Source organism: Anastrepha ludens, chromosome 2, assembly GCF_028408465.1.
Source record: "Anastrepha ludens isolate Willacy chromosome 2, idAnaLude1.1, whole genome shotgun sequence".
NCBI classification, from domain to species: domain Eukaryota; kingdom Metazoa; phylum Arthropoda; class Insecta; order Diptera; family Tephritidae; genus Anastrepha; species Anastrepha ludens.
This window is the reverse complement of record NC_071498.1, coordinates 74,688,596-74,708,554: the sequence shown is the minus strand read 5'-3', so window position 1 is coordinate 74,708,554 and position 19,959 is coordinate 74,688,596. Positions and strand designations below refer to the sequence as shown.

The 19,959-nt window shown below is 38.1% G+C and overlaps 1 protein-coding gene across 1 annotated transcript in view; it reads right to left on the bottom strand.

Moving 5' to 3' along the window:
- The window catches only part of LOC128871863 (uncharacterized), a 92,982-nt gene that overhangs the window by 20,743 nt on the left and 52,280 nt on the right, over positions 1-19,959 (bottom strand). The window contains exons 11-12 of the mRNA XM_054113992.1: positions 9,664-9,992; positions 3,426-3,659 (exon numbers count right to left, since the gene is read on the bottom strand). Of these exons, the coding sequence (XP_053969967.1) occupies positions 3,426-3,659; positions 9,664-9,992 (563 nt within the window). The remainder of the gene's footprint in view (positions 1-3,425; positions 3,660-9,663; positions 9,993-19,959) is intronic.

Genomic DNA, 19,959 nt, shown 5'->3' with positions numbered 1-19,959 from the left:
ATGTGGTATTCAACATTTTTAGTTTTCCACTCAATAATTGCATTTAATCGACATCAATGATACCTCGGCTGCTGGGACGCAACCATGATTACAAAATGTTTATCAAGCGTATTACATAATATACATATATATATTACTAGCAAACCCGGCCCGCTTCGCTGGGCACACTAAAATAGAATAGATATGGTTTAGAACAGAAAAGATATGGTTTTCATATTATTTATTTCTTTATTCTCATACTATTTATTTATTTATTCAATACCACGTTTTGGTCTCTATCTCGAGACCCTAGTCACGGAGCGGCATGAAAAATACTCTGAACTAAAGCATTCACCAACAGCTTCCATTTGATACCCATATTGAACATACACATCCGAAGGTTACCTGAGTCCACGTTTTGACCTATATCTCGAGACCCCTGTCACGGAGCGGCATGAAAAATACTCTGAACTAAAGCATTCACCAACAGCTTCAATTTGATATCCATATTGTACAAACACATTCTAGGCTCCATGTTTTGGTCTCTATCTCGAGACCCTAGTCACGGAGCGGCATGAAAAATACTCTGAACTAAAGCATTCACTAACAGCTTCCATTTGATACCCATATTGTACATACACATCCGAAGGTTACCCGGGTCCACGTTTTGACCTATATCTCGAGACCCTAGTCACGGAGCGGCATGAAAAATACACTGCACTAAAGCATTCACCAACAGCTTCCAATTGATATCCATATTGTACAAACACATTCTAAGGTCCACGTGTTGGTCTCTATCTCGAGGCCCTAGTCACGGAGCGGCATGAAAACTACTCTGTACTAAAGCTTTCACCAACAGCTTCCATTTGATACCCATATTGTACATACACATCCGAAGGTTACCCGGGTCCACGTGTTGGTCTCTATCTCGAGGCCCTAGACACGGAGCGGCATGAAAACTACTCTGTACTAAAGCTTTCACCAACAGCTTCCATTTGATACCCATATTGTACATACACATCCGAAGATTACCCGGGTCCACGTTTTGACCTATCTCTCGAGACCCTAGTCACGGAGCGGCATGAAAAATACTCTGTACTAAAGCATTCACCAACAGCTTCGAATTGATATCCATATTGTACAAACACATTCTAGGGTCCACGTGTTGGTCTCTATCTCGAGGCCCTAGTCACGGAGCGGCATGAAAAATACTGTGAACTAAAGCATTCACCAACAGCTTCCAATTGATATCCATATTGTACAAACACATTCTAGGGTCCAAGTGTTGGTCTCTATCTCGAGGCCCTAGTCACGGAGCGGCATGAAAAATACTCTGAACTAAAGCATTCACCAACAGCTTCCAATTGATATCCATATTGTACAAACACATTCTAGGGTCCACGTGTTGGTCTCTATCTCGAGGCCCTAGTCACGGAGCGGCATGGAAAATACTCTGAACTAAAGCATTCACCAACAGCTTCAATTTGATATCCATATTGTACAAACACATTCTAGGCTCCACGTTTTGGTCTCTATCTCGAGGCCCTAGTCACGGAGCGGCATGAAAAATACTGTGAACTAAAGCATTCACTAACAGCTTCCATTTGATATCCATATTGTACAAACACATTCTAGGCTCCACGTTTTGGTCCCTATCTCGAGGCCCTAGTCACGGAACGGTATGAAAAATACTCTATACTATAGAAATCATCAACAGCTTCCATTTGCTACCCATATTGTACATATACGTCCGAAGGTTACCCGGGTCCACGTTTTGACCTATATCTCGAGACCCTATCTACCAATAGGTATTCAAACTATACGGAAACCATCTTCAATACCTACTTAACAATGTGTGTAAGTTTGGTTTAATTCGGTTTAAAGACACGGCGGGTCCACGTTTTGGCATATATTTCGAGACCCTAGTCATCAATAGGTATGAAAATTACCCCACATTAAAGCACTTATCGACAGCTTCCATTTGATACCCATATTGTATATACACATCCGAAGGTTACCCGGGTCCACGTTTTGACCTATATCTCGAGACCCCAGTCACGGAGCGGCATGAGAAATACTCTGTACTAAAGCATTCACCAACAGCTTCCAATTGATATCCATATTGTACAAACACATTCTAGGGCCCACGTGTTGGTCTCTATCTCGGGACCCTAGTCACGGAGCCGCATGAAAAATACTCTGAACTAAAGCATTCACCAACAGCTTCCATTTGATACCCATATTGTATATACACATCCGAAGGTTACCCGGGCCCACGTTTTGACCTATATCTCGAGACCCCAGTCTCGGAGCGGCATGAAAAATACTCTGTACTAAAGCATTCACCAACAGCTTCAATTTGATATTCATATTGTACAAACACATTCTAGGGTCCACGTTTTGGTCTCTATCTCGAGACCCTAGTCACGGAGCGGCATGAAAAATACTCTGAACTAAAGCATTTACCAACAGCTTTCATTTGATACCCATATTGTATATACACATCCGAAGGTTACCCGGGTCCACGTTTTGACCATTTTCCCGGCAATTATTCGAATTTTTCTCACCTTTTAAACCTTCCCTAGACCTCCACGAATAATTCAAGACCAAGATAAGATAAATCCGTTCAGCCATTCTCGAGTTATAAGCGAACATAGGGACAGATTTTCACATTTATATATATAGATATATGCTGCACAAATATATGTATAATTGGCTTATTCACTCTTAATTGAGTGTTTGGCTGGGCTCCTCCTGCTATTGTGCTATGTGTCTTGATGTTGTTACATAAAAGTTTTAACTCGATTCCGAACGGCAGATGCTTTTTATAAGCCCGGTCACATCCAAATGACAGTCATAACGTCACGCACTAACCCAATCGGTTACGGCGACCGGCGTAATTTATAATGCAATTATCACAATTTTTAATTTCAATTGATGACGATGAAGACTGAAATTAAGCTTTCGACCGAAAATTTCATTTTCATTTCATTTCGAAAAATGTTGTTTCGTATTGTTAAATCTGGTCAACAGTTTATTTTCCAGCCCCGAAACCGCAGATTTAAATTCATATCACACTTTCATCTGATCATATTTTGCATAGAACCTGATACGTGCTCTTTACCAGCCTTCGCCTCATTGTTTGAATGAGACAACCGGTAATCCGGCGGCTCCCGGTTTGTTGTATTCTAGCCGTGTTATTGTTATTCTCTAAAAATATTATTAATCGAATTAATAACGAAAATCGTTATATAGAAAAGGCTTACACGATATATTTTTATGTAACACTTTCATGTTGAGTTGTTCAAAATATATGTACTTGGCAATTAGAGGGAGATTTAAGGCGAAAAAATCGATTAGATTAGATTGTGTAAATGAGCGAAGGCAATCAGATTATACATATGTATACTCGTATATATACATCATTATCGGGATTTGTTTCTTACCAGTTGTTTTAAAGATTCTCTGCTTTCAGTCAAGGTCTGTAAGACATATTTTGTATTTTCTTCTTCATCAACTTCATTATTTTCGATTTCGTCCGAAAATTTATCATAAATCGCTCTTTGTACAATATTTAGATGATTTTCAGTTCCACAAGAATTCTCACCAGCGCTTAGTCGTGTTCGGTAATTAATGCAATTGGATAAATCGTGGTTACTTTTCGAAGGGCAGCCAACATACTTGAAATATGCAATTAAAATAAAGTTTAATTTTAAAATCACACTTTCACGAAATTTCCAAAAAAAAACAAAAATACGTGTACAAACTCAATTCTGACTTTAATAATAAAAAAGTATCTGAATCGAGAATATATCATGTGAATAACGTGATGTTTATTAAAAAAACAAAACATTGAAAAATATTGGCTTGTTGCAATATTACTTTTGTTATTAGTTTCAGAATACAAATCGTAGAAATATATTTCCAGCTTCACATTTCTTGCGCCAATTGTGAACTAATAAAATTCAAATCAAATAATGTTAATTCCATTAATTTTTGAGTGGCCTACTTAAATCATATGTATAAGTCACGAATTATATAGTTTTTGCCTAAACAGAAATATTCAGAGCAATAATAATCTCTATAGGTATACTAAGTTTTTGCCAAATTGGTCGAATAGTGATCGAATAATCATCATACGTAATATTGTGTACCATTGGGTTCATAATACTTTTATAGTACATACAATTTTACTATGTAACATTCTTTGGGCTATTTTTAAACGATATTTTCGCAACATAAGATATTTTCGCACGAAGACTACCAGAACTGACTGGCAACTAAAACATTAATGGTGGAAACAGTCACCGACGTAAACGCAGTCAGCTGTTATTGCAGGATTTTCGAAAATTCCCGTAGAACCCTGCCAGCTGATTGCTCTCTCACCACACAGTGTTACCGAGCAGTACATTTCGAAGTTATTTACAAAATAAACTTAGAAAAATTATAATTTTTATTAAAATAACTTAAAAACAATGTTGAATAATGTTAATTATAGATAAATCAACTATTTGCATTTGATGGTTTTTGGCTTTGGTCTATTGAACAATGAATAATTGTGCCTAATAACGCGGATGTGTAAAAAAGTGTGTAAGCAAAAATATCAATGACAACATTGTGTAGATGCAACGAAACACATACACACGGAAACCAATGTATTGTGTAAATTTGTTACTAAAAGAACGCAGTTGTTCTCTACGGGATGAGTTACGTCGGTCACTGTTTTCAGCATTCGCCTTGACATCAGATAACAAATTAGAACAAGGCGAGACAGGAGGTACTTCGTTTTGTCCTCGTTCACCACCAGACCCATTCGCTTTGCCTCTTTATCCAGTTTGGAGAAGGCAGAACTAACAGCGCGGTTGTTAAGGCCGATAATGTCAATATCATCGGCATACGCCAACAATTGTACGCTCTTATAAAATATTGTGCCTGAGCGATTCAGTTCTGCGGCTCATACGATGCTCTCCAACATCAGGTTAAAGAAGTCACACGACAGCGAGTCACCCTGTCTGAAGCCTCGTTTGGTATCACACGGCTCGGAGAGGTCCTTCCCAATTCTGACGGCGCTGTTGGTGTTGAGCAACGTCATCTTACATAGCCGTATTAGTTTTGTGGGGATACCAAATTCAGACATAGCGGCATACAGGTAACTCCTTTCCGTACTGTCGAATGCAGCTTTGAAGTCGACGAAAAGATGATGTGTGTCGATTTTCATGGGTCTTTTCCGTCTTTTGGCGTATTGTGAATATTTGGTCGATGGTAGACTTTCCAGGTCTGAAGCCACACTGATAAGATCCAATCAGTTGGTGGACGGTGAGCTTCAGCCTTTCACACAATGCGCTCGCTAGAACCTTACAGACGATATTTAGAAGACTAATCCCGCGGTAATTGGCACAAATTGCAGGATCGCCCTTCTTATGGATTGGACAGAGCACACTTAAATTCCAATCGGCAGGCATGCTTTCATCCGACCATATTTTGCATAGGAGCTGATGCATGCACCTTACCAGCTTCTCGCCGCCACGCTTGAATAGCTCAGCCGGCAGTCCGTCGGCGCCCGCGGCTTTGTTGTTCTTTAGCCGTGATATCGCTATTCTCACCTCGTCATGATCGGGTAGCGGAACGACAATTCCGTCGTCAACGATTGGGGTATCGGGATCTTCACACAGTACGTTTTTTTCTGCACAGAGGCGTGTGCGCAGTTTGGCTGCAACAAGGTAGTGATCCGAGTCGATGTTGGCTCCTCGGATCGTACGTACATCTAATACAGTAAAAATGTGTCTTCCATCTATCACAACATGATCGATCTGATTTCGTGTTTTTCGATCAGAAGACAGCCAGGTGGCTTAGTGAATCTTCTTATGCTGGAATCTGGTGCTGCAGACTACCATGTTTCGGGCCCCGGCGAAGTCGATCAGCCTCTGTCCGTTACCGGATGTTTCGTTGTGCAGGCTGAAATTTCCGACTGTGGGACCAAAAATTCCCTCCTTGCCCACCCTGGCGTTGAAGTCGCCAAGCACTATTTTTATGTCATGGCGGGGGCAGCGCTCATAGGAACGTTCCAAATGCTCATAGAAGGAATCTTTGGTCGCATCGTCCTTCTCTTCCGTCGGGGCGTGGATGCAATTTAGCGAGATGTTAAAACATCGTGCTTTCATGCGGATTGTTGCGAGACGCTCGTCCACCGGAGTGAACGACAGTACTTGGCGACGAAGTCTCTCTCCCACAACAAATCCGACACCGAATTTGCGCTCCTTTACATGACAGCTGTAGTAAACGTCACAAGGTCCTACTCTTTTCTTGCCTTGTCCAGTCCATCGCATCTCTTGAATGGCAGTGATGTCAGCCTTTACTCTCACGAGGACATCAACCAGCCGGGCAGTAGCACCTTCCCCATTAAGGGACCGGACATCCCAGGAGCATGCCCTCAAATCGTAATCCTTATTTCGTTTGCAGTGGTCGTCATCAGTATAGAGAGGTCTCATCCGAGGCTTTTTTAAACTTTTCATTGGGGGGGATTTTTAAGTGGCGGGTCCCAAACCCATCGCACATTCCAGCTATCCTGGAATGTTTCGCCTTCTCATGTTAGCTCACTCCCGAACGGGTGTTCGGAAGCTACCCAGAGGATACGTGGGCTAATCCCACCCGTTGTGAGCTGCTTGAAGCATATGCAGAAGAATCGTCCTGGCCATTCCCAAGTAAATGGCGATCAGTAACTTTCCCCACTTGCGTGGCCTTCTACACATGGAACCATCCAGGTGAAGCAATTAGGTGTTGAAATTAAATGAAACAAGTTGTGTTGCCATTGGGTGTGAGTGTAATTTAGTAATTCAGTGATCGTACTTAGAGGAGATGTTGTGAACCGTTTTAGTTGAATAAATATGTAAAGTATTGTAAAACGATTGCACAAAGTAGATGAGAAAATGGCAACAAGAAGCGATGTATGGAAACACTTTCTTAAGGAAATACAAACGCCCCAATAACACTTCAAATATGATACAACATATAAAAATTAAGCACTCGAAGGCGGGAGGAAAACTCCAAAAGTAAAAGAAATAATAGTGAATGTAATTTTATTAAATTTTAATTAAATTAAATTATTTATTTTACATACGTTGCGAGCAAAAGGAACAAACAATCGGAGGACAGTTTTACTGTAAGCAGTAGCACCATATTCAGCAACAACGCAATAGCTAACACAAGTCAAAAAGGCAACAGATAGTCAGCCAAACATAAAAAAGTGTACTTTTGCATAGAGCAGAGCTACGCTTCAGGCGTAAATTACATAGTCGAAATGATTGGGGCAGATAGTTTTCCATTTTCGCATGTTGAAGGTAGTTGGAATTTTTCTGATAATTTTTCTAGATTATTATATTTGCTTATTTATGGTACATATCTATATCTAATGTTTTCTGCATGGATACGTACAATAATATTAATCTCATTACTGTTTTTTTGGATCCGCTTTTACAACCATACCTATATATTATATATGCATATATAGTAAAAAAATTATTTCACAATTTGAATTTGAATTTATAAATTAAAGTCTATTTAAATATTATTATTTTTCTGATATAAATAACATTTCCGATAAACAATTATAACGTACCTTGTAAATATTCTAAAACAGCTGTCAAATTTACATATGTTTGGAAGCATATAATGAGTATTAGTACGATCGCGTTCGTGTAGGCAAACATTTGTTGCTTCAACCCGTCTTTTAGCTCGTGTTCGAAGGTTGTTAGCCCTTTGTGTTCTCGTTCATCTCAATGTTGTTGTTGGATATAAACACTAAAAGAGAATTCTCAATGTTCTACCGACAAAAGTTTGGACCTATGAACGTGGCCTAATGCAACTTGCCAAATATCAGAAAAGAGCAAAAGTTGGGAGCATTGAAAATAGTGAGTTATACCAGAGTTTTGAGATATAAGGCTTTTAACGCCAAACATTAGCAAGTGGCGAATAGATGGAGCAACTGGTATAAATGAACAAATCTTGGCAACGCTGATAAACGACCGGAAATTAAGGCCCGTGATCTCCACAACATTTAGTTCCAACAAGACGGCGCCACTTTCCATACCGCCCGTGAAACAATGAATTTGCTACGTCGTCGTTTCGGTGTCCAATTTGTCTCTCGTCTTGGACCAGTAGATAGTCCATCAAGATCGTGTGATATCACACTTTTGGTCTTTTATTTGTTGGGCTTTTTAAAATCTGATTGCTTTGGGGATAAATCAGCTTCGATTTAGGCATTGGAAGACACCATTACTAAAGTTATTCACGAGATACCGACCGAAGTCCTCCAGCAAGTCATTCAAAGTTGGTGCTTACGGATGTCCGAATTGCGGCGCAGTTGCGACCAATATTTGAAAGAGACTATATTTAAAAAATAAATGTCATGAATGGCTCTACACAAAAATAATAAAGATTGGCCAATCAATTTGAATTTTCGTTGCTTTATTTCAATTTAAAATCCGAGTAAAGTAAAGTAAATATTTCGAAGTGTCGGGCATACTACAGATATTAGATATTATTATTTAAAGTACATATTTATGTTGTTTTACGTGGGTTGGAAACGTATCTTCCTTCTAATACAATTTTATTGTTTTCATTATTTGCTAAGGGTAGCTGATCTAAAAAAATATCTTACCTTTTGAGATACCCGCTGAAAATCAGGTCCTGGTTTCATTGTATTTGTATCTCAGTTAGTTAAATTTAGGTTGGGCTGGCTGTTAGTTGTCGGATCTCAATGAGGTGGTGCGCAATACATATATACATATATATAATTGGTGCGTACACCTTTTTTGGGTGTTTGGCCGAGCTCCTCCTCCTATTTGTGGTGTGCGTCTTGATATTGTTCCACAAAGGGAGGAACCTGAAGTTTCACGCCGACTCCGAATGACAGATATTTTTATGAGGAGCTTTTTCATTGCAGAAATACAAGCGCAGGTTTGCCATTACCTGCCGAGGGGCGACCGCTATTAGAAAAATGTTTTTCTTCACTTTGGTGTTTCACTGAGATTCAAACCAACGTTCTCACTGTGAATTCCGAATGGTAGGCACGCACCAACCCATTTGGCTACGGCAGCCGCAATACATATACTAAGTTTTATGAAGTTGTTACCGAGATATACGCATTTACCCAAATTTGGTGTGGCACCGCTCATTTCCAAAATGTTACTCGCAATGTATTTATTTTTTGGGTACATTATTTGCAAAAAAAATTGAATAATTTAAATTAATGTATACCAGAGATATGATCTTTTTTCCTTTTTAGAAATTAGCATTATATGGATGGACTATTTTGCCCCATTTGCAACCTACCTTGAACAAAAAGTAATATGTGTGCCAAGTTTCATTGAAATATATTACGTGTTGCTCAAGTTATGGTACGCGCGGGCGAACAGACAGACATGACTCATCTGATTCTGCGCATTTTGGTATATATAAGACTTAAATGCCCATATTTATATCGATTCCTTTATGACGTTATATAAGCTGATAAGCTACTAAGCTGATGATTTCGCAGGAGCTTGAAACTTGAAGCTCTGCCAAAATTTGTGGAAACAAATGACACAATGTATTATGATAATTTTTGGAATAGTCTAAAGGAAATCAATGCGTTGTTGCAATGGAATTTTGTCGATTGTTTCGTACATTAAAAGTTTTTAAACAAACCTGAGATAATATGGTATCCTCCTTCTCATCCAAATTTTCGGAACAGAACTGCTTATTTCGATTATAGCGATTTTTATTTCCTGATAAGACTGGATTACACACATCATTTGCACATTGCCATTCCATGCTTGCTGCTAGCAGATCCAAATCAAATGCTGTAAAACACTTACACCAGAAGGAAAACGGTAAGAGTATGAAAAAAATTATGTTTATAAAAAAGCGACGCCAGCATGAAGATTCATCATATTCCTTTCCAGGATGTACATAGTCGAATCCGCAACGATCAATAGTGGACGAACAAAAACGTCCAAACAACGCTTTTAGCAATCCTGAAAAAATAACATGTTATATATGTCAATATAATTAGAAATTAAGGAACCAGCCAAAATGTTCTACATACATACAGTGAATGCAGAAAATATTTATTGTCGTAAGAAATTTCATGGACTATAAATAGAGAAACATAACAAAAATGAAGTCGATTAGCGTGGCTTAGTCGCCACATCCCATGATGTAGAGAATACAGAATTCGGCGCCTTCCTAAAATCTCTAGCTTATTTTTGGCAAATTTGACAATTGAGGGACGTCAGTTAAGAGGACAAATACACTTTTTTATTACTTATGTATTGTATGTAGTTGTGAATATTTTGTGAATGCCTTAATGAATATTGTAATTTTAAGATTAGTATGAAATTGAAAAAAGTAATCCATTGCAATAATACAATATTACTACAAAAATAATACATTGTGAAATCACAAGTGTCAACAAAACCTTCAAATGCAGTTCTTATACTTCTCCTGCCGATGACGCCATGGGTAGAGTGCAAGCGTAATTTAAATGAAGCACCTTACGAAAACAATCATACAAATCTTGTTCAGTACGAGTACAACATAACTACATTTTGCAATCTTTCATTCAATAAAGTTTTAATCAAAACATTTAGCATTTGCCGAAAACCGATTACCGAAATGAGGTTCCACCATTTTATAATTGTGTTTGTGTGTGTATAAATAGAATTGTTGGTGTTTGTAAGTTTCCACTTACTTTCACTTACTCTTCTCTACTGACGCAACGGCTAACTTCTGCTGCCACGTCACAAAACTACTCAGTAAGAGCGGTCATCTTTGGTTCGACGGTAAGAACTCTTTAGCAAGCGTGGTATTGCCTATTTCTGAATATTAAGTTTATTTCTGTATTTAGTTTTCGTTAAAGCTAAAGCGAAACTCCGCTAGCCACCATAGCGAGTATTCATGGTCTCCTACGCTGACGATTGGCGTCGGGTAACGTCATTGATGGCCTGTGCGCCAAAGTACGATAATACTACCTGTCTTTCTGTCTTTTTCACTGCGAGGAATCTATAACAACAACCAAACAACCCCAAAATTTTCGGAGTAACCTTGTACAGTTTGCTCTCCTTCTCTGCACTCACAACCGTAATTGCTACTAAAGTCCAAAACCGCAACAAGGTCCTCAAATCGCTAGCTGGTAGCACTAGGAGCAAAGACAAAGGAATGTTACTTGCGACTTTTAAAGCAATTGGCCGGCCAGTTCTAAATTACGCTGCGCCTGTCTGGGCGCCTAGAACTAGTGATATGCAGCGCACAAAGCTTCAGACATGCCAAAACACTGCTATTCAAAGAGCGATGGGAAGCCTCCCGATGCCCCATCTACAACACCTACATAATGAGGCACAGGTGCTCCCTGAAGGAGCTTCACACACTGCTCAGCAAACAGTTTCTACTAGGGTGCTACCGCAGGCAGATCTTCTATGCTGCAAAATATTTTAGTCTGAATATTTTTTAGAAAACGGTCTTTAATTCAAGTAGATTAATGTGATTTTGTAATTCACCTTATCGCTGCACCAACCAAGTGAGGATTTTTCTCCGCATGAAATTCCCAGCCAGAAAGGAAAGCATCGGTGAAAATTTCTAAAATAAATTTCCTCGCTCTTTCTCTGATGGGGTTATTTACTAATCCATCACTCAAGGTCTTCGTGCAGGTGAGAATCAATATGAACCTTCTGTTCGTAATCTTCATTGTTGTTCTTTAGAGCTAAAAATTTGTGTCTTTCTAGTTGTTTTGTATAAAGTATCCCATAGTGAACAAGTTAACTTATAAATTGAGTCAAATCCTTGGCTGATATTTTGATTTTTTTACGTTTCAATAATAGGCGACTCTTGCAAACGCTATGTGTATTTATTAAAAATCCTAAAAACTTGCAGATCAGAAATGGTTCTAATTGAGATTTGTCTTGATACCTAATTCTTGTTTCGGCAGACTAAAGGTGAGGGGCTGATCGTCAACCTCTCTATCGTAACTCCCTGATGACTAGTTTCATTACTCTGGAAAATACCAGGTTGTTCAATGAGTTTTGCGTTTTTAGTAGAAGCCCTAAGCATCTCAATGGACGGTGTGAGCAATATTTTGGCTGAAGTATTGGGTTTCAGAAAGCTGTGTGCACAATCGATACCGCATCTGCTAACAATGGAACAAAACCACATTCGAAAGCGACTTTCTTAGCAACATTTTGGCCGAAAGGATAAAGTGGATTTTGTGCATCGATTCATCACTATGGATGAAAATCGGATCTATCACCATGAACCTAAATCAAAACAGGAGGCTAAAGAATAGTGTGAACCTGACTCTTCGGCTCCGAAAGAGTTCGTGTCTATAAATCGGCCAAGAAGATGTTGACATCCATTTTTTGGGATGCGAAAGGAATTTTTTTTCGTGGATTACTTGCAAACTGGTAAAACAACAAATTTTAAATATTACGAGTATTGTAACCTTTTCGAACAACTGAAGGAAAGAGTTCGTGAAAAAAGACCCAGTTTGCAAAGGAAAAAATTATTTTTCATCAGGACAATGCACAAGAGCATTTTGACAATGGCTAAAATCAATGAATTGAAGTTCGAATTTTGGACTTCCATCTGTTTTCAGACCTAAAAAACGGTTACATGGAAAGCGCTTTTCATCAAATAATGAGGGAGCTGTGGAAGCGTATTTTGCAGCCTTCCAGATTCTCAATTGAGGGATGGAATTCATAAATTGGAATCTCGTTGGAAAAAGTGTATTGGAGCTTAGGGAGACTATACTGCATAATAAAGTGCATTTCAAACCATAAAATTTCTTTTTTTTTTGTCGAACCGATGGCAAGTGTCCTAGGAATATAAATCTCAAAAATTTTCAGAGATCCTCATGAATCGGTATCAGAAAATAAGCATCCTAAAGGTCGATTGAGGGCGAAAAAGCGTTTCTGGAAAGTATTTGTATGCTTAAAATGAAGAGCAACAATAAATTCATAAATTTTTTTCAAACGCAACGCATTGATCCTCACTTAGGGTGCATGCACTATTTAGCCCTTTGCTCAGAAGATGTTTAATTTCAGCTTCACAGCACGCAAACATCACATCCTTAAGGCGAGGTTCTTTGGGTACCTGGTTTTGAGATAATCATGAGCAAAATTGAATTTGCCCGCCTTTTCTAGCGTTGAGGTTGTCTTAACTCGTTCAATGACTGATTCATCAAATAGGAGCGTATCGACCGGATTCTCAGTTGCAACGCTTTTGAACAACATGGTTAAAGCGGGTAATGTAAATGAGCGCCTGGTTGAGGATAGTTTTTAATGCAAGTCTGTTCAAATTCTGCTTGTTTCTCCTAAAGCTGCATTTATGATCTAGTTTCATCTTCCGGTCTTTGTTTGAATGTTTTTGAAACGCCTGACCCAAAGCGCTTAACGCCTCACCAGGGTGTTTTTGAAGCGCTAATGGGAAACGGTTTCTCTTCATTTCAACTCTGGGCTGGTCTGTCTCGCGATACGCTCGCCATTCTGCTCGGAATTTCGTTGATGAGTCATGTGGCGTATTCTGTTAGAATTTTCACAAACTTCTCGAGCGGAGGAGCGGGAAGTACCCGAACTACAGGATGAACACGAACGACATCTGGATACATGCCCATAATCTCTGCGCTACGACCCTCGAATTGATTGATGCGAAGTATAACCGCTGCTTTAACCAGAGTTTCGGTTAACGGACCTACGTCTACGCCGTTTGTTTTGACGATTTTTGTGCTTCAGATCGTAATGGCTCCTTCGACCTTCAGCGTCCCTAATCTATCTAATTCTCATAAAAAGGAGCAGATGAGAAAATCTTTGGAGAAACGAAATAAACTTAATACACGAAGAAATTTGGATACCACTGACGTTATGGAACAAATCGGCGTGAACAACATGATTCAGCAGATGGTCAACTTGCAAGTAGTGCTTCAGAGTATCCAAGCAGAAAATGCAACATTAAGAGCCCGTAAAGATCAGATCCAAGTTAACCCAGCAATAATTCCACAAGCAGCAGAACAATTGGAACCAGTCAACATAACTTATACCAATCCAACCGATATCAACCTGGACGTTTTCAAAGCACTACCGGTATTTGACGGCAACATTTCCAAATACTGCGTATGGTGGGAAGATGTCTCTTTACTTATGGATGGAATTAGTAATCAAAGGAATTCCAACAGATACGCAGAAGCTCTATCAATTATAAAAACTAAAATACAAGGTGCAGCAGCTGTCGTGTTGACCAACCATAACACAATATTTACTTTTAATGCAATCAGGAATAGATTGGACTATACCTATGCTGATCAATGACCTTTATATGTGTTGCTGGACGAGATGAAGAGACTCACACAAGATAAACACAATTTAAGTGAATTTCATGACAACGTAAATAGAGCCCTGACGCTAATCACGTCAAAAATATCTGATGACAAACATCGAAAGTTAGAGTAAGTTCGGTAAATATGGCCCATGTGTATAATATGGCCCACATCAATATTTTCTGAATTACAAGTTCACCAAGCAATGTGGCATCTTCATTGCATACATTTTTCGTCACAGCGCAGCTCAGTCTTGTTTGGTCAGTGTAGTGAAGAAGACGTACGCTCTACAGAGGAACATATTTTTTTCGTGATAACTTAAGACTTTTTTGGTGAATTTTCGTAAGTGTTTTCCTCCTTAATTTTAATTAAGAAAAATTCTGTTATAGTGTGCAAAGATTAATGAATAAACATATGTTTCTGATATGGAATTAAATTTTACTGAATAACGTTAAATCTATAGCAAAATTTAAAAGTTTAGAAAATTCCTTAGTGTGGACAATATGGCCCACTATGATGTTGATAATATGGACCAGTGGGCCATATTTGATTACATTATTTTCAGGTAAGTAGATAACATTATTTCCTTTCTTTTGAGGGATTAAGATGGCTTCAAAATCGACTCACGAATCGAAAAAAAGTCAGAAGTGGGAGAAGAAAAATATGATTGAGGCGATTTCTGCGGTAAAGACCAAGCAAATGGGATTCCTGAAGGCGTCCAAGGAATATAAAGTACCCCAAACTACATTTCGGCGTTTTTTTGCTGATGATAGACGACCTGTTGAGGAAGTAGTGGCAGCTAAGCTAGGAAGGAAACCGGTTTTGCCTCCAGAACTGGAAGATTCACTTGTCGAATATATATTGCTCATGGAGGCGAAATTGTTCGGGCTAACGCGGAATGACATAAGATCCCTAGCTTTTCAAGTGGCGCTAAAAAACGATTTACGTAACCCCTTTTCTATAGCGAAGGAAACAGCGGGAAGAGATTGGTTGCGTTTGTTTCTAAAGCGCCACCGTTCTTTATCGTTCCGCCAACCAACCAGTACATCTGTAGCTCGAGCTAAGGGATTTTCCAGAGAAAATGTGGCAATTTTTTTCGATCTGCTGCAAAAGGAGATGGAAACATATAAATTTTCCCCTAATAATATATTTAATGTGGATGAAACTGGAATATCAGTAGTTCCTACGAAACTGTCAAAGTTTTTGCCTCTGAAAGGTCGAAAGCAAATCCGTGCTCTGGCTTCAGCTGAAAGAGGATCTTTAATTACAGCGATTTTGTGTATGAGTGCAGGTGGATCCTTCATACCACCCATGTTCATTTTTCCTAGAAAAAGGGATAATCCCCTTCTAATGAAAGGAGCACCTCCTGGATCCATACATGCTAATCATCCCTCGGGATGGGTTCAAACCAACTTGTTCACCAAATGGTTCAAGCACTTCCTATCAGTAGTTAAACCTTCAGATGCATCTCCGGTATTACTTATTTTAGACGGACATGCAAGCCATCCCAGAAATATTGAAATCATTGAGCCAGCTAGGGAAAACCACGTTCGCATTTTCTCGATTCCCTCACACTCAAGCCACCAAATTCAACCCCTGGACAAAACTTTTATGGGACCCTTGAACAAATATTTGACAGAGGAAATCAGATGTTGGCTCGTAACTAATGCAAAAGCGTTGACACATTATGACATTATTGAATTATTTGGTCGAGCTTACATGAAAGCACAAAGTGGTGAACTTGCTGTGAAAAGGTTTTCTTCAACGGGAATATACCCCTTCAATAGTCAAATATTTAACGATCATGATTTTTTGGCTTCAGAAGAAGTTGAGGCACCAATAGAAAGCGTGGAGAATTATAATCAGGTTTCTGTATCACCTATACACAATCAATTGCCCGAACCACACCAAAATACTGATATAGAGGAACCTATTTCCTTCGAACCGTCTACATCCTCTGGTGCAAAGTCAAGCTCCTTCATATTGCCTCAAGAGATTTCCCCTATTCCGGTCCGTATCAAGAAAACAACAAATCGAGGACGAAAACCAGGAAAAGCAGAAATCATTTCATCTTCACCATACAAACAGGCGTTGGAAGAATCGTTGAAGAAAATAAAGGGCAAAAAACATGTCAAGAAAAGCAAGCTTAAACCTGAAAAATGCAATAAAAAAGAAAATATTTTAAAACATAAGGTATGCATAAGTACAAAAACTTAAATTTTATTTGTTGTTTACTTTAAACGCATTTTTCAGAAGAATTACCAGCATGAAGATGAAACCTCTTCATCAGAAAGCGAAAATTTTATCTTATCTGATTCACCAGATCTTAGTCCAGATAGATCTAATCAAGAAGACGCCAAATGTATATATTGTTCCTGTTTATTTTCGGATGACAAGGGCGGAGAGTCATGGTTGCAATGCGTTGTATGCACAATGTGGGCACATGAGCTTTGTTCAGGAAACGAGAAAGAATATTTTATTTGCGAATTTTGCTGCTCATAAGCTGCGTTAAATATGGACCACCGTAGGCCATATTTAACACGGTGTGGTCCATATTATCTACACATTTCTGATATGTTCAAAATTCAAGTTCTTTAAGTTTTTTAATAATATATTTTTTGTATCTTATTTTTTTGCTGTTTCTTATTGTAAGACTGAATAAGTATTATCTTCGAAGCATTTTAAAATAAAAACAGAATTGGAAAGCTTTGAATTTACTTTTTTATTTACCGAATATCTACCGAACTTACTCTACGTCTAGGCTATGCACAACAGAATATTCATCCAACCAGCACTAAACACAACTGTTACAACGCAGTGTAATTGCGTTGTAATCAATAACTACTTTGTTTGGTGCTTAAAAATGCATACTTGCCCTGTACTTCACGAGCTCGGTTCAAAGTAAAGCGAACGAAGAAAGCTCGTTCTTTTTCTTTGGAGCCATCGCCGTGTGCAGACAAGTGCGCTGAAGCACAAATGTAAGTATATATATATATATATATATATATATGCACTTATCTATATAAATTGTAAATGTATGAATTGTAAATTTAAACGAATTGTAAACTAATTTTCTAAATAAAATTGTAGATTTTCGCAGGCGTAAGCGCAAAATATTGAAATAAACAGCCGACGTTACAACAACTACTATGAGAAACAACATCACCAGAGACGTTCCATGTATCAGCAGAAATACAATTATAACCAGGCGCCATCACAATTACCAAAACCAGAACTCATGGACCCAACGCCTGGAAACACAACATTAAGGCAACCAAATCAGTATCAAAACAACTACTACGACGTGAATAGAAACAATAAAAATTGGAAAAGACCCCGAGGTAACAGTGGCCAGTTCACCAATCAATACCAACAACCAAAACTCATGCGGAACAACATCCTAACATCCGAAGAAGACAATCTAGCACAATTGTCGAGACAAGTAGACAAAATCGTTTAGTAATTAAGTAGTTAAACTAATAAACGGGTTGCCCAGTATAGTAATGATTGATGGGAAAGTAAATTATAATGTTTTAGTACAGTGGTCGCCAACCTTTTGAATGTGTTAAGCTACTTTCAAAATTTTGAAATAAACAGCGAGCTACTTGCACAAGCCAACATAAATTAAATAATACACAGTTATATTCGACATACAATACATGTATTTATTTTACTAAAATAAGTTCTATATATAATATACAATAATATAATAAACTTATGACTTATAGTGCTTATACTTATGCATAACTACATCCATGTTCACACCTATCAATCGTAACAAAATTTTTTGCAGTTATAATGACAAATCACAAGCGACTTAAAAAAAAACAACAAAACAGTAATGGTACATTATTATATAAATAAAATATGGGCAGATAAAAAGAGCATATTTAATGCGAAGTTTGACATTCTGACTCATCGATAATTTTTTTAATATTTGCAGTATAATTTGATACAGTCATTCGAATACAGTTATCCAAATATATATCTGTAAGCCGATTGCGGTATTTATTTTTAATAAATTTTATATTGGAAAAAGAAGATTCACACAAATAAGTTGAACTGAATAACGCTTTCACTTTCAACGCAACACGGCATAAAACTGAATACTTATCTTTACTTACTAAAGTCCATATACATTTTGTATTTGAACCTAAAGATTTTAAAGTCAAGTCACTTTGAAAAGCAATCAGTTCCATTTCTGTCACAGCAATGTCTTCGCCAAAGTTGTTCATAACACAAGTTGCAAACTGTTGTATATCAATATATTTATATATTCGGAAGGAATAGGAAAATGCTTAGTATCGCGGTTTTTTAGGTTTTGTTCTCAAAATTCAAGTTTTGTTATAAATGCATTTATATCAGAAATCATTTCCGCTAATTCTTTATCCCTGCCTTGAAGCTGCAAGTTGCAGGCAGGACATCATTGAAACGTTTGAGCACTCGTCCACTGCTTAACCATCGCACTTCAGAGTGAAGAAGTAGCTCTCCGTATTGACAGTCAATTTCATCAGCCAAGGTTTTAAATAATCTTTAATTGTAAAATCACTAAAAGCCATCCTGACAAATATGGCCATCTGTGAGGTGTCAACTACATCTGTTGATTCATCCAGTTGCAGTGAAAAATAAATACAGTTATCTAAGTCACTTTTTAACTGTAAAAAAATATCATTGCTCATTACTTATACTCGCCTCATCACTGTATTAGCAGAAAGTTGCATAGATTTTATAGCAGACACTATTTCGTCTTTATTTCTAAAGTTGGCGAAAAAAGAATCTGTAGCTTCCAAAAATGCTTTTTTATGATTTCCCCGTCTTCATAAGGTTTTTTCTTTTGTGCAATTATCTGGAAAACACGATAAGATGCTTCAGTTGCAGCCTTATTTTTGTCGATTGTTTTCAAAAATATTGACTGTTGTCCAATTAACTGGATTTTTAAATGTTTCAGTTTTTCTTTTCTGGTGGCAGAATTTAACGGGAATGCCTTGTCAAAATTCGAATCTACAGTTTTATGATGCCTCTCAATATTTCCATTTTTAGGAACTGACACAGATGTATTACATAACAAACAAACAATTTTGCCTTTAACTTCTGTGAAGAAGTATTGTTCTTCCCATTCCGAATGGAAATGGTATGTCTTCGCCTTCTTACTACTGCTTGCCATAATGTTTCGAACTCTAACCCAACCGCTGCACGCAGAACGTTGATAATGCCGTTCAGTATTAAACTGAGCGCAATGTCGACGTGCATTGCGTATATATAAAGCCAAAAAATTCTCGAACACGCTAATCGGTTCCAGCCGATCCTAGAACGGAGACGCGACTTCGCGTCGTGTTTGTCGGCGCGAAATCGCTTACCGCAGTGTTGCCGCTGTTTATCTATATATTATGAAAATTTCTGAAATTTGCTAATATTGGTTTGATTTTCAGACTTTTGGATTTTTTGCAACGTGAGCAGCGCGAGCTACCAGAATTGCCTTTGCGAGCTACCGGTAGCTCGCGATCGACGGGTTGGCGACCACTGTTTTATTAGATACAGGTGCAACCCATAACTATGTTAAGAAAATATTCAATATAACCAAAAAAGTTAAACCATTACAAGTGATATCAGTGCATGGTAAACAAATTATTAAGTTTATG